The sequence below is a fragment of the Chaetomium tenue genome, assembly GCF_020726465.1.
Source record: "Chaetomium tenue strain MPI-SDFR-AT-0079 chromosome Unknown F5144scaffold_6, whole genome shotgun sequence".
Classification (NCBI taxonomy): domain Eukaryota; kingdom Fungi; phylum Ascomycota; class Sordariomycetes; order Sordariales; family Chaetomiaceae; genus Chaetomium; species Chaetomium tenue.
The window spans coordinates 3,095,574-3,110,379 of record NW_027117334.1 but is presented as its reverse complement, the minus strand read 5'-3'; the positions used below and the strand labels follow the sequence as shown (position 1 = coordinate 3,110,379).

At 55.3% G+C, this 14,806-nt stretch overlaps 2 protein-coding genes across 2 annotated transcripts; one reads left to right on the top strand and one right to left on the bottom strand.

The window, feature by feature from the left end:
* Positions 1-10,025: 10,025 nt before the first annotated feature.
* Positions 10,026-10,470, bottom strand: F5144DRAFT_595687 (uncharacterized protein; the record flags this gene model as incomplete). The annotated part of the gene is made up of 2 exons (XM_066790721.1): positions 10,026-10,117; positions 10,308-10,470. 2 exons carry the CDS (start codon positions 10,468-10,470, stop codon positions 10,026-10,028), a joined length of 255 nt encoding a protein of 84 aa, XP_066640274.1.
* Positions 10,471-11,691: 1,221 nt separating this feature from the next.
* On the top strand, positions 11,692-13,404 carry F5144DRAFT_496469 (Gti1/Pac2 family-domain-containing protein; the record flags this gene model as incomplete). The annotated part of the gene is made up of 2 exons (XM_066786155.1): positions 11,692-12,044; positions 12,162-13,404. The coding sequence occupies 2 exons, from the start codon at positions 11,692-11,694 to the stop codon at positions 13,402-13,404; spliced, it is 1,596 nt and encodes a 531-aa protein (XP_066640273.1).
* Positions 13,405-14,806: the final 1,402 nt, after the last annotated feature.

Here is a 14,806-nt window from a genome sequence, read left to right as displayed (position 1 = left end):
GCGCACCGTATCGTCGTGTTGGGGTCCAGAAATCCCGCTCGTCATGCCCCCATGGGAAGATCGGTATGCGGTCTCCCTATTGGAACGGGCGAGAATAATATACTGCGAAACACATGATGCCACTAGGGCGAGTCGTAGTTGACAGATCGGTCACGGGCCGGCCGTTTAACTTAACTGTGTGTGACCTTGGGTCATATTACGGCCTTAGACCCCTCTCGACGTGCCGAGTTCGGGCGGAGAGCCATGTTTGTTGCATCATATCCCTCAACGGCTGTGTGCATTCCGGGTCCGAGAGATCCCGTTCCAGGGACTCGATGACTTGGAGGACTCTTGTCTATGCTATGACAGTTATTTTTGATACCCAACTCAATCTAACAATTCAACTTATGCCGACTGATCATGCGGATTCTCACACACGCGGTGGGCTGTCATCTAACTTGTATGTGCATCACGACACTAGGAATCTAGTCAAGCTGACTGCGCCATCTTCCCTTGGACTGGGGACAGAATAAGAATTTTGGTTTGCTCGGATATCGTTACCACCTCTCAAGTGGTCATTGCTGTTGCCCTCAGATATAAACGATGCGGGCTACCTTTGGGTCAGTACCAGTTAACCCACACTTTGGACATGCATGTGTCCGGCGATATCTTCGATGGAAGCAACCCGCGAACTTCCTGGGTCAATATGTGGTGACGGCTTCTATCAACCTCGGGAGCTCATCTGCTAACTACATTAACAACAATATCTAGTGCTTTGTCAAGTTCACGGCTGATCTGATGAAATGTCGACGTAACCAACAAGAGAATCTGAAGTAGTTTTCAGAAGCGGTCTCATCATATTGACCACGGTTTCCTTGGGAGTCACTAATTCGTCAACCGTTACCATAGACCCCCCTACGTCGGGCCAGTTCAATCAGCTTTGACCTCAAACCTGCGCCAAAAGGAAGGATCGTTTTAGTACAGTCAACTGGTCTGTCAAGTAGTTCCCGTAACTACCAGGTACTCCTTATCCCCACGGTTCATATCACAACACACACTAACAGCATCGCTAGATATATTACGCTGTGGCGCCTTGAATCACCCATATCCGCTCTACTCATTCGCTTGACCAACGCCTATGCTGAAGGTGTAACCGACCGAGGCCTCTGCTGCGCTACGGGCTAGACACAAAGGCTCTGGTTTAGAGAAAGTGAGCATTTCCTCCCCTTCACCGGCTTCCAGGATCCAAACAGCCAGCGGTGGACATGGCAGCGAGGGGCCCGAGTAGTTTACGACGCTTACCCGTGGTCCTCACCGGCCTGCTTACTCCCTTCAACCCAGAGACCAAACACTTTTCCCTCTATCACCGATCCCCAGCCACCTCCCGAACCAGCCTTGCGTCGCGGCTCAACCCCGGAAAACGCGGCAACGGAATCGGTCACTTGTATGCACGGTAAGCCTTCTCATCACCGCAACCCCCGCCCGGGACCTGCAGAGATCAATGGCTGCTGCCGAAGCCGCTCCACTCACTCCCTCACGCACTCACGCACCCTCTGTATAGACATCCGAAAGGCCCGAGGGAGGTGATTACCAACATCGGTTCGGCTGTCGCCTACTCGGTCCGAACCATCTGCACTCTGTACTTCTTACACACAGCCAGATAGTTACCGATCCCTTCCCCTCCTTTCCCCCTTCCACATCGGAGAAAATGTGGTCCGGAAAAAAAGGGGGGATCGGAGCTGGCCAACACCCCGATCGGCGTTTGCGGAGGGCTTTGTGGGGCTCCTCGGGGGCTTCGGGACCAAAACGAGATAGTTTTAGAGTTGGAGTTAGTTATTATTTACACTCGGTGGATCCCCTCTTCCGGTGTCTCCTTGCGAGCCGCTTGCCGCGTGCCGCATTTCCTTATTTTCGCTCCGAGTGTGGTAACCAACGACATGACGCATAGGACATCGCCGCAGAGGTCGTGGTTAGCCCGATCTGGTCGGAGAGGTTGACTCCCGGAGCAACCGCCCTCGGGAAAGGACAGCCGGCGATCTCAGGGCGGATCGGGAGGCCATTGGACCCTTATATCGGCGTTAACGGGTTTTATTATTTATCATGGGTTATTTATGTAGTGCACAGAAGGGTGAGCTCTGTCGGCCGCTTTGTGCCACTGCGCGGCCGCCGTCGTTGACTTCCAGTGTGGTAGTTACATGTACATATTTAGTATCCTTCAACCAACCAACCATCCCGGGCTCGGCCTTATTAGTCACAGCTGAAGTGGTGTTGTTGTTTTTTGGGGGGAGGGAGGGGGGGTGGTCGGGCGGGTTCAACATCATGCCAAAGACGACGCGCGCGTTCCTTCTCGACGCCATCTCTCAGTGTGTAAATACCTACCCTTTCAGCACACCACACCCTCTCTGCCCTGCCTTGCCTGCGTCGGCACTCACGAGTCGGCATGCACCGATCGGTGCGGGTCAGAGTGGTGGGGCCCGATGCCTACCAGTGAGGTTACCATAAGTTGCAATGCGTCTACACTACAGTGCAGTGTTGTATGCTGCCAGCAGCGCGCCGCGTCATATATCCCGCAGTGCTACGATGTGAGGCGTGATAATGGTGACGGGTGATGGTGATAATGCGTGGTCATCTACCAAGGCCGGCCATCACCACCCACCCCCGGGACCAGAGACTGGCGACTGGAGAACTGGAGACCAGAAACGGGACTCGTGACTGGACACAGCGGGATGGACAGGCACCGGCCCGCGGAGGCTAAAAACGCCTGCGGGCGAGTTCATCAAAGGCGGCCAACCTTACCCAGACTGGAGGGACGTTGTGGCGCCTCGGTTGCGAGCTTGGCCTCTTGGGTGTTAATATGGAGCCGCGTCGAGGCCCGGGCTGGGTGGATGTTGTTGGTTCTTGGGATGCTTGGCTCTCTGATGAACCGAAGGTTGTGTGTGGGCGGTTGGATGGTTGGATGGGAGCGGGAGCGGGTTTGTTGTTACAACTAAGGGGCTGGGGACGGACTGGACTGCAGCCCAGCCGTGATGCGGTCTGGCAATGGCACGGGAATGAAGGGCTTGAGGCCTGATGTCTTAGATTCATAGGCACGAGACGGACCAGGAGGAGAGAGAGGTGTGATTGCGTTCCATCCACATCCATCACTGACGATGGATGATGATCGGAGCAAGCAAAACCGCTCATTCCTTCACAGCTCCCGTCCAACCGCCGTGTCTTCTCCATTGTCATGGCATGGCTCCCGCTGTCGCATGTCACTTGGCAAGGGAGGAGAGCGGATCCCATCTAAGGTACTGTACTATGGCTGTGGTATGCTGTTGGCGCTGTGCGCTACCACCTTCCCGAACCTGGAGGCAATCGGCCCCAGCCCCCGTTGCCCGCGATAAAGCCGGAGAGCAAATCAACAGCGGGGCGGACTAGTTACCGAAGTTAGGTAGTTCTCCAGCTTGGGTCTCTACCTAGGTAGTTTGCGTGCATGCATTAAGTTGGCCGTTGGATAACTCGACTCAGGTCGGACTCAGCCCCTTCCAACAGACCGCACCCGACCATGAATCAAGAGTCAAGCCACAAGGGAGTCAAGGGAATGAACGGGAATGAATGGGAATGGCGGCAGGATGAAACGAGGCCGGCATAAAACATCAACTGTTTTCTTCTGCTTCTTTTTTTTCTGCTGCCTATGATCGGCACTCGGTTTCGCGTGTAACCACCTTATGTACATCACCGACGAAACAAGAAGCATTGTCCGGTCTCCGGGTTTCCGATCCCCGGAGATATTCGTAAACAGGGCTGTGTGCGCTCAAGAGTGGCCCGAGAGTGGACACGACAGGGGCGGTTCAAAAGGCGTTTGCTCTTACGTACTCGCAAAGATGTGGACATGATAAGCTGGGGGCCAAGTCGGGCCAAGATTCGAGCACAGTAGTGATGCAAGGTGTTGTTGGTTGTGATGGTTTCACGAGATGAGTGCTTTTCGAAAAGTCGACGCATATTTTTTTTTTGGGTCTGCAGAATGTGTAGCTACCGTAATCAAGCTTTTTTCCCGATTAGGTATGTACCCTCCGATTAATAATGTCTTTTCTTCCCCTGAAATGCACAGCGGAGCGAGCAGCACAGAATATTCCAGGACCGGGGAGTTTTGACTAATTAGTGGTTAGTCGATTGCACTGCCGAGATTCGGTGCTACCATACACGGGATGGCGTCGAGGATGATCAAGAGCTCGGAGGAGCGACATTTTTTGATGTGTGATCGGCTCTGTTTGGGGGCGGAAGGGCGGGTGTCCAGGCCGAAAATCGAGTCAAGATGCAAGAAGAAAGCAATTCGTCGAAGGCTCAAATTTGAGGGCCAACTAACTGCCTTTGGGAGTTTTAGTTCTAGGCAGAGGCGGCGCGGGCAGCTTCCCACAAACTCCTTCGTCTCGACCAAAGTCAGGCCATGCAATTCTTGGCTTTGACTTGGCCGCTCGCTTGGCTCGGCAGCGGCGGTGGGGCGGGGGAAGGGAAGGAGAGATGGGAGGGGGGGGGGATGGCGGTCATCAACAAGTTTGTTGCTGATAGAGTTGCCGATCATTTTGTTTCTTTCTTTTTTTTCCTTTCTTCTTCCGCTTCTTCTTCTTCTTCTCCCTTCCCTTAGATCCCGCTGTAAAACTCAAATGGGAATAGGCACATAAGCCGCAAGTACCGTGCAGTAGTGGGGTCTGCGCGGACACATTCCGGCCACGAAAGCGAACCTGTGGGAAGAGAGTGGTTGCTGTTTTGCAGTGTCGAAGGGGGCTTGGCGTCGCACAAAGTTTGGGGCTGGGACGATCTGATCCGATTTTGCCGAGGGAAGGCCCACTCGAGCCCACGTTGTTGGCAATGGAATAAAGTTGGGGCCGTGCGAACCCCAACCGAACCAAGAAAGGGCAACCCTTCCCGTCCCTTTCGACCCTGGACCACGGCCTGCTTGCTCTGCCACCTGCCAGCAGGAAGCATCCACTCTCACCACACACGGGCATTCGCACACACACATTTGGAATCTTCAATATCGGCGTGGTTTGTCCGAATCGGGTGTCCGAAAATACACACAGTATATTTTTATGATTTTGGCCGCCAACTGAACGGGCGGCAATGCCGTTACATATTAGTTACCCTCTGTAACCTTGACTCGCAGTCACAGCAGCTGCAGGGGACGCGTCAGCATTCTGAAGCAATCAAAAAACTCATTACTGCCGACGTCCGCATTCCGCCTTGAGGGGGGTAGCTTTCGGGTGTCTCTTCCATGTTGGAACAACAGGGGAGCGGCCGCCAATGCCGACAGATGACCGATCGCTTCTGGGAGCAGCTTGCGAGCTTACCACAGTATCTCTGTACCTGAGGTCTCCTGAGGTATCTCCTCGTAAGTGATGCATTGTTTTTTTAAGTTGGTTGGCTGATGCGAAGAACCCTGCTGCCAAGGATGGCGGATGGGCTTGGGTTTTTTAGCTTCTAGTTATCGCGGTGCGTGTCACTATGAAGGTGGTGTGTGTGTGTGTGTGTGTCTGTGTCTATTGTGTATGCAGGCACATGGACCAGGGACTCGACTGTATGTATGCACCAAACCTTGGTGTGTCCTGGTCTGGCCAGCCACGCGATAGGCGCGTTCAACTTGCGCACTAACGACTTAAGCTTAAGCGGGCGCCGCGGGCACCGCCGGCGGTTGATTGCGGGGCATGTCAAGGCACGAGATAAATGAAACGAGTGTTGTTGGTTGTTCATCATGCGGTTCATTGTTTTTAATTCCTCCGGTCTGACCTCTTCTCTCGTTCTTTTTGATGTCATCACTCAGCGCAGGCTCTCACGATAGTTTCGTACGAGTGAGTATACTTCGTACTTGGCCGCAGTCCTAGATACGCCCCCCTCTGTGTATCGAGTCGGGAAGAGAAAAAGAGATGGCGGCCACGAGGAGAAGCAGCAAGTGTGCTGCAGCTCTTGGCTCATGCCCACATGCCCGTTTTACCCGTTTTGTCGGAGGCCGTGGGAACGACATCCGAGAGGCTGATGCTGGCTGGAGGAGACAGGATGGTTGGGGAACACAAAAGCAGTGCCAAGCTTCGCATGTCACGGTTCTGCTTATTCGCAGCACCCCCTCCCGCCTCCTTCAACCACAAAAGAAACTAGCTGGCTGAGTTCTCCAGGTGGGGGCGACATGTCGTGACTCCGACCCAAGATCCCGTTCTGACACCCCTTGACTCCGAGTCCGAATGCAACCTCGCCTGACACGGCGACTTTTGGCTCGGATAATCTCTGTGGGGGCCAAAAATGCCGATGAGAATGCCTACTGTGTACGAAGATCGTAAAGACGGCGAGACGAAGTAACTATTGCTTGCTCCTCGCGTCCTGTGTGGGTTCGGCGGTCAGCAAAGCAGCAACAACCTCTCTGAGCACCGATCCTCTGCTCATCGTTTTTTTTTTTCATCCCGGTCTCGGCTTCCTCACCCCCTCCTCCCCAACCCCGGTCCACAGCAGCCACTCTGGAAGCCCGCTTTACGTGCGATGTGCTGTCCCGGATTGTGGTAGGTTTTGTCCTGCGTTTGTTGACGAGTCGCTCCCATTTCCGTGGCGCCCTGCTCAATGCTGGCACCCAACTTTGTGCAACACTACCGGCCGGTTGCGCTGTTATGAGTGCTTTGTGCAACCAAGGCTAGCCGCCTGATCGTACCGTCCTGCGTGACACGGGCAAACGGTGATGGCTTGGTATGACCCGGGCTGATTATCATCAATCATCAAACAGCAACCGAGCTGAAATCGAAAAATCCAGAATCATCCCGTGTCTGCTGGCTGACCGCTGGCTGACCGCTGGATTGCTCGCAGGTCCAAGAACGCCACTTGGGGGATTTTGAACCAAAGAGGGCTGGTGTTGGGGTTATTTTTGGCTGTGTCTCGCTCACTTTAACCTTAAACAGACGACCGACAGCCCCCTCCCCTCACCGTCCGGCTGGTTCGGTCGTCCCCAAAGCGAGGTGCGCCCAGCCGCCTGGACGCATCCCAACAAGCTTTCCCAGCACCTTCTGACATTCCGGGGTGCCTTATCGGCGCCGACCGATGCCATGCTGTGGCACCCCGATGCTTAGCGAGAACCCTTTCCATCATCAGCCCTGCCATCGCATCTGGGATGTTTCCCCCGCCCGAGACCCGAGCTGACCACAAAGCTTGGATTTGCGAAGGACCTGTCTGTTTCTTACCGCCGATCTTTCCCGCGGTATCTATCCGGACCGAGACGATTCGGGGGCGGCGTCGAGTTGAGTCGAGTTGCAAGGTGAGGTCCCATGATCTGCGCGGTCCCGAGAGCTCCTCGCAACCATGAACCCTTTCGTTGGTGAGAAACACCCAGGATGGTGCAGGGCAAACCGGAAAGGGGCCACCACACCGCAAGGGTGCGGGTTCCTGATGTCCGAGTCATGTTTGCTTACACGGAGGCGGATGCCTGCGGCTTCGGGAAGGAGCCTGGGGGAGCGTCAGGCACCGGGATGTCAACAACAGATGAATGGGCGGCGCAAGAATCGCATCTGATCCCTTCCCTCCACACAATGGCTTGGGTCATGATCCATCCATGGCTGCAACAGCGGTGCCATGGCTCGCATGGGCTCGCATGGCTGCGACGCATATGGGAGGATCTTATTCCTGGAGAGAAGAAAAGAACCGTGCTTACTGGCTAAAACCGAGCTAACGATCTCGCCGCGGAAACAGACGAATAACGAATTGAAGCAGGAGACAGCAAGCTCCTTATTTGGTTTCAAAGCAGCCGCGAGCTGTTACACGAATTTGGTTACACACCCCACACCTGACTGACGCTTTTCCTCCCTCCCCATGAAAAAGCGTACACGGGGAGATCGGAAGACGGATACAATAGGGCGCGGCCAAGGTTTCGCATTTCCAAGAGCTGCAACCGCGAGACGCGAATACGACTCAGTCGCTACGCTAGTGGATAAAGGATCTGAGTAAGTGCCCAACATGGGAAAGTGGAGTCCCCCAAGCGGAAAGGCTCGTTGGCGCCATCAAAACGTGACGGGCCAGGGAAGAGCCCGGCATGCCGTGCGTGCCAATAGTCGGGCGTGGTGAAGAAGATGAGTAGGCGATGGCGTCAACAAGCGGCAACATTGGAAAAGGAAAAAGAAAAGAGAACTTAGGTAATTGCAGACATACACAGTAGGTAGTTACCTCTCTTCAGGAGCGCACTTGTCACAACCTGTGGCAGCACCTGTAGCACCCTGGACCTGTCAGAGGTAACGTGGAGCAAGCCTCAGTCCGACCACTCCCAAGGCAAACCTACGCAGGCGGCAATCGGTGGTTTTTGAGTCGAAGTCGAACCAGCCAGCCAGCAACGCAGCACGTGTGGTGTGCGGCATCACAAGACCGAGCGTTCCGCGACGAACCCCAACGCCCAGACAACCCACAACGGGGGGGCCAAGGGCTTGGGGAGGGGCCCCCAAGCAATGCCAATGCGCGCTAGCGGGCCCGAGGCGGCGCCGTGAAATAAGCTTGAAATCCTATTATATTTCTATGACACTCCCGTTGGCGGATGCAGGGATCGTGGATACCGTCCCCGGTCTGTGGCCAAGCCCCCTTCTTGTTCCTGCTCGACCATGCGGGAACGTTGCGCACAGTTCCTCGCACTCGGTCTGGTCTCGGTCTGGACGTCCAGATTACACACGATACGATGGGCTCCGTATGTTTTGTGTGTTACACGGGCGGCACATACACACACAGTATGTAAGGTAGGTAGGTCTGGAGGGAGGGACCTACGGGCCAACCTTCCGGGCTGAGGGAAGGTGACTTCAGATACCTATAACCCAACCCACACATGGCGGATCAGGCGGACCAGAAGTTGGGCCGGCCAGGGCGCGCGGGGAAGGCAGCAGATGAAAGAAAGAAAAGGGATCGCGGGCTGAGGATCCTCTTTGGCCGGTTCGGCCGACGAGAGCCACCTCCTTTTCGCTAGTTACGGGAAGCGCACCCACTTGGTCGACCGACCTAACTTTGCGCTATTGCCTCGAAAAAACATCGGGGGCGCGGCAGGGAGGAATGGGCGCCAGACTTTCTTCCCAGAAGGAAAAGGAGCTGGGATTCAGGGCGTTCAGCTCGCTGGGCCTCGTCAATGGTGACTGGGCACCTGGGTAAGCTCATGCAGCCTGGGAGGGATTTAAGAAGAATTCCATATCTCCATGGCCCCTTGGCCACGACCCGACCTACACAACAAAGTAAGTTACCTAACAAGGGCCCAAGGGGCGGCTTGTATTCCGCTCCAATGTTCCCAGTTTCTCCACAATGACAGGGCGAAGTCTGTACCTACATACTTGTACATACCTTGTGTATTGACCCATTACACATTGCCTAGGCAAGGTAATTCCCGTCCGAGGGTGCAGTTGTTGGTGCCTGGGTAGTAATCACAGCGCACCCTCCTGCACTTCAGTTTTATTCTTCCCCTCAAATGGTACCCCCCTCAAAGTGGCCCCCCCCCCCGCGGGGATTAAAATGTAAAAGTCCCCATCTGGTGTGGTGTGGTGCTTAATGAAGAAGAAAGCCGAGGGTCGAGATCATTTCCATTGATAAGCTGACGACAATGGGCGGGGCCGCTGAAAGGCAATTCTTACCGCTTTCTGCCATTCCGCAATTGCTTGGCTCTTGCCTGGGCTGCCTCTTGGCTCCCTTGGCTGCCTTGGCTGCCTTGGTCGTCTTGGCCGTCTTGGCCGTCTTGGCACTATTGCCCCCGTTGGCTTTCGGAAGGGGCAAGTTGCCCAACTGCGGGTTGGCGCAGAGCCTCGGGCTTAGTTCCTTTCTCGGGTTAGAATGGCACGTTTTTCCATCCTGGATGCTGATTAATTGCCCAGTCAGGGAGAAACTCGGCCCCAACTTTAACGCGACTGCAAGTGTGGAACTTGGCGGTTTGGCGGGCAGGCGGGGCAAGGGGAGGTGGGTGTGGTGTGGGCAGTGCCTGCCTTGTTGCTTGTCGAAAGCGCATCGTTCGACCGAACAGAGGTTCCTTCCTTCGGCACCAACCATGCCTGCACATTTCCACTTTCCACAGTAATCCGTAACTAATGTGCTTCCGAGGCCCCGTAACCAACATCACCGTTTGTCTCCATCTCGGCATCGCTGGTGGAGAGTAGGGCCGAGTAAATCAGCCAACCTAGGTACCGACAAACAGACAGGTAAGCTGTGGCTGTATGTAAGTGAGGTTGTCGTGTAGGATTGGGATTGTGATAGGTACCTTGGGAGGATGGAGCTGTGGTGTGTCAGTTAATGGAGAGTCCTTCGAATCTCGGTTTGGATGAATACAGTCCCGTTGGTATGGGAAGGAATCTCATACCGAAACGAACCAATTCCAGGTTGTCCCCAGTTATACCGCCACAGTGCCCGGTACAGTACGAGGTATGGCACACAAGAACCACGCACGAAATGCAGAATGAGAAATGCTTTGCCAACATCCCTGATAACATCGTGGCCGAACCGCACCTTCGCTGGAGCCTCCCCCTCCCACATTCCGACCGACCCTTGCCCATTGGGCTGCAGCGTCATCGACCTGCAGCCGATCTCCCCCCTGTCAGCCGCTAGCCGCGCTGGCCTTATTTTCACACGCTCTCTTTTAAACCAGATCAAACCCCGGCTCACATGCATCTGTCGAATGCAGAACCGATTTCGAAGTTCGGACGCCCACTCTTGACAACAACAAAATCAACAACACCAAGAAACATCATCACCACATTATTTACTCTTACAGACCACAAACGTGGTTTTTGAAAAGGTTAGAAAAGGAAAGAAGGATCTTGACTTGGTATGTGAACCTTTTCTGTTTGTCTTTTTTGGTTTTTCTTTATGTCATTCTTTGCCTCTTCTCCCTTCATTCGACTGGGCACGGAATATCGAGTCGACTTTGCGCACAACAATACAGCAATACAACAATATACCACCATCAACGAGACCGAAATTCACCGCTCAGTACCCGCCCAAGATCGGATTCTCATTTCTCAGCATGCAATATCAAGAAAAGTCAACATGGGCCGAATCGACATGAACTTTGCCAACCTAGGAAACTCCCCGAATTTCATCACACTGTGGCAACATCCGGCTACCCTGGCGGCGGGAAATACCCCGAGGAGGACGATTTATCTCCGTGGCGGGGGTGATGCCGAAGACATGCCAGTGTGTCAGGAGCCATGGTGATGCGCTGGACGACTCCACAGCAGCTGTGCTGTAACCCGGCACGTCTCGAGATCGCCGCGCGTACCGTGAGCGAAGTCGGCCCCACGTCCTCGTGCAGCCGGCAGAAGGATAACGTTGCGATCCCATTCTCGCTTGGACCTGCCGACCACCGACTCTTTCTGTACTACACTTCCGGTTTCCGCGGATCGCCCGCCGGGCGCTACCTTATCCCCTGCCAAGTGGCGTGGGGCCTCACCCTCACCACCCTGCGATCGCCATGTTTCAGCTTCTCAACATGGCTCTGTCTCGTCAACACTTTTTGTTTCTTCGTCTCTACAAGATACAGGATCTGACTTTTTCACAGTAACGAGCATTGTTTCCGGGGGAAACTACCAAGCCTCAGCCACTCATTTCCTGGCCACTTTGTTGAGACGCCATCTCAGAACGCCTGGCCTGGATGGTGAGGGACTACCAGGCCTAAAGAAGGGAACGGAGGGTTGGGTCTAGGAAACCACCACATGGGCCGCGAATTCGATTGTATTGAAACCCCGACGGATAACCATGGAAACGTACTACGGTGTGGTGCGGTCACCCGCTGACGCCATCAAACTATTCGAAGCATGCAGACTCGGCCTCCTTCCGCGGGTTCAGAGGAGGTTATCAGAAAAGGAGCGGCAAGCTATTCGGTCCGGATCCGTCTTTGTTTGGGATGAACGGGAAGCTGGTATGCGGCGGTGGACAGACGGCAAGTCATGGAGCGCTAGCCGTGTCGCTGGGAGCTTTCTCACGTACCGGGAAATGGAAGGCAAGAGGGGGAACGCCTTTGGCGGTGGGAGGAGGGCCGCCGGGAAGACACCAGACTCTGGCCGAGGAAGCGACGAGGACCACGACGACGGGGAACCGGACGGTTACCGGTACAAACCCGACGGGCTGACGAAGCAATCGTTCAGCATCACCAACGCCGCGGGCCAGCATCTCCATCTAATCGCCTACTATTCCCGAGGGCCGCTGGACTTGCCTCTGCCTAGTAGCGATCCGTCGCTCAGGCATATCGTTCCGGCAAAAGGCATGTACCCCGAATCAAGCCTCGCCGAGACCACACCACCAGCACCGGCGAGGGCGCCTCTGCCCCAACCATCCTACATGCCGCACCACCATCAACCGCCTTCCCACCATGGCTACCCTCCGCAGTACCCGCATCCGGGCTACGCGTGGCCGCCTTCGCCCGTCGGGACACCACCTTACAGCCATGGCCAGTATCCATATTCACAAGGCCCGCCGCCTGCAGCGTCACACGCGTATTCCCCGCACCCGCATTCTCACCCCTCTTATGCGCCCGCCGAGCCAACTTCTGCCCACGAACGGACGCCGCTACCCCCGCCGCATGCGCACTCGTACGCACACCCACACCCACACACGCATCCCCCACATGCGCAACCACACCCAGAACCGCAACACCAACATCACGCACAACACCCACAGCCAAGCCAACATCAACAACACCAACAACCCCATCCGCAACTCCCCGCGTTGGTTCCTCCCAGGATAGGGATGCCAGCCGCACAGCCATACCCGCAAAACCAAACCCACTCACCCCAAGCCCCCCCGCCTCGTCTCTCGATGCTCGAATCACCACGATCACAACATCTCCAAGCCAAAGCAAGAGAAGCGGTCCAGATCGAGCCGCGGCTCGCCCCCATCGATGCAGCACGCAACCAACACAGCCCACTCCCCGCCCCCGGCCAGCTCGCCCACCAACAACAACCACAACCAAACGGAACCGGCGCCCCCACAAGCGCCACCACCGCCACAACCCCATCCTCCTCATCATCCTCCTCCGCCTCCCTCCCCTACGCCGCCACCAGCGTCGCCGCCACTGCGAGCCCCACCATCCGGGCACCCTCGGACTCGCCGCCCCGCAGCGCCATCTCGGACGGCGTCAACGGCATCAACGGCGGTGTCAACGGCACCCCGACCGGCGCCAGCACCCGCCCCACGCTCTCCGCCCTCCTGCACCCTTCGTCTGTGCCCCTGCCGTCGGCGGCGGGGTCGGAGCCGAATAGCGCGAATCCGGTTAGTGCGGTGAGCACGGTTAGTGGCGGTGGTGGTGGTGGTGGTGGTGGTGGTGTTAGTGCGGTTGGGGTTAGTAGTGCCGGGAGTTCGCCTTCGGGTGGTGCGGTGTCAATGCCGGCGTCGGGGTCGGCGGCGAGGGATTTGCGCTCGCAGGGGGAGGATGCCAGGGCGATTGGGGTGTTGAATAAGAATTTCTTTTAGTGGAGGGATGGGAATCGGAGTGGGAATCGGAATGAGCTTGGGCAGGTGGTGTTGTGAGGGGGGTTGGTGATGAGGTGGCTGTGGGCTGGGGTTGTTGGGGTTGAGGTTGGGGTTGGATGGCCCGGCCCTATGGGGCTCTGGCTCGTGGAAGAGGAGGAAGGGATGTTGAACCTGAACTTGAACTCAACTTGTTGGAGGGGGGGTTGTGACCCTCGAGTCGTTGTCGTCTCTTTTTGTTGTTGTTGTTGCGTTGTCTGTTTTTTCATGTTGCTGTTAACTGTACGGCCAGCGTTTTCTTTGGTCCCACTATCAGTTACTATTTTGCATGAGAGGCTCGGTCGGGGTGAAAGGGGGCGGGTCGGGTCGTGCATAACCGGCGTTGGGGTGTGGTTTGAGTGTTGAGGGGCCGGTCGTCGGTCGATGGGGGGGGAGGGGTTCAGGTAGCAAAAATTACTCAGTGCCTACTACCTATTTTGCCGATTTTGCATCTTGTCGTGTCTTGCCTTGCCTTGCATTTCATTGGTGTTTTACTTGAGCGTGGAGCCGCTGGGCGGGTTCTGCCAGCTGCGACCTGCGGGTGGGGATAGACTAGCTTGGGAGAGTGAATGTACAGTGGGGTGATTAATCGGGGTTGTGTACTGTGTCTGTTGAGTGGCGCGTATTGTGTGTGTTGTGGGTGTCAGTGAGTTGTGAGTGAGAGTGGTGGATTACTTAGTTATATCCCACGGCTTTCCTACCCCGATGAGAATTGAGAAGAGGCTTTGGAGGGTTGGTCCATACTAGCAGAGTGATCGGTAAAAGGATCTCCAATAGTCACACAAAGTAGGTGTCAATTCTTTGGTATTACGCTACTCGCCGGTCTAGTCAGCATATCTCATTCTGTGCCCACGGCCTTGGAGTTACTATTAGCATGGAATAAAATCCCCCTTGGTCTGGTGGAGAAGGAAGCGGTACTGGTAGTTCACCCATAATTTTCCAGTACGCTTCGGATGGCAGCCGGTGTAAGGGGAGTCTTTTCCGTTATTGGTTTGTTATTAGTCGGTGTCAATATATGTTACCAAATTGTTATCCAGAAGTGTTAGGGCAACTGTTAATATATTCTGGCCACATACAACTTTGCCTTTCGACCACGCTGTTCGCCTATGACCTTGGTGATAATACTATACAACTTGCTGACACCCCAGTGGTAGTGTCCGAGTGAGTCACGCAGTCTCTGCGATCTCGACAAATCCCATTCTCAGAACGGCACTGTGTCTTAGGGATACCATTACCCTTCCAGTCTCGGAAACTGGGTGAGTAACAACCCGTTATGGGACAACGACCAAGTGACTCGCTTCTATTTTCTTCCTGCATTCTACACCCCTGGTGACACGATACAGAGAGCAACCGTACTAGACTATGA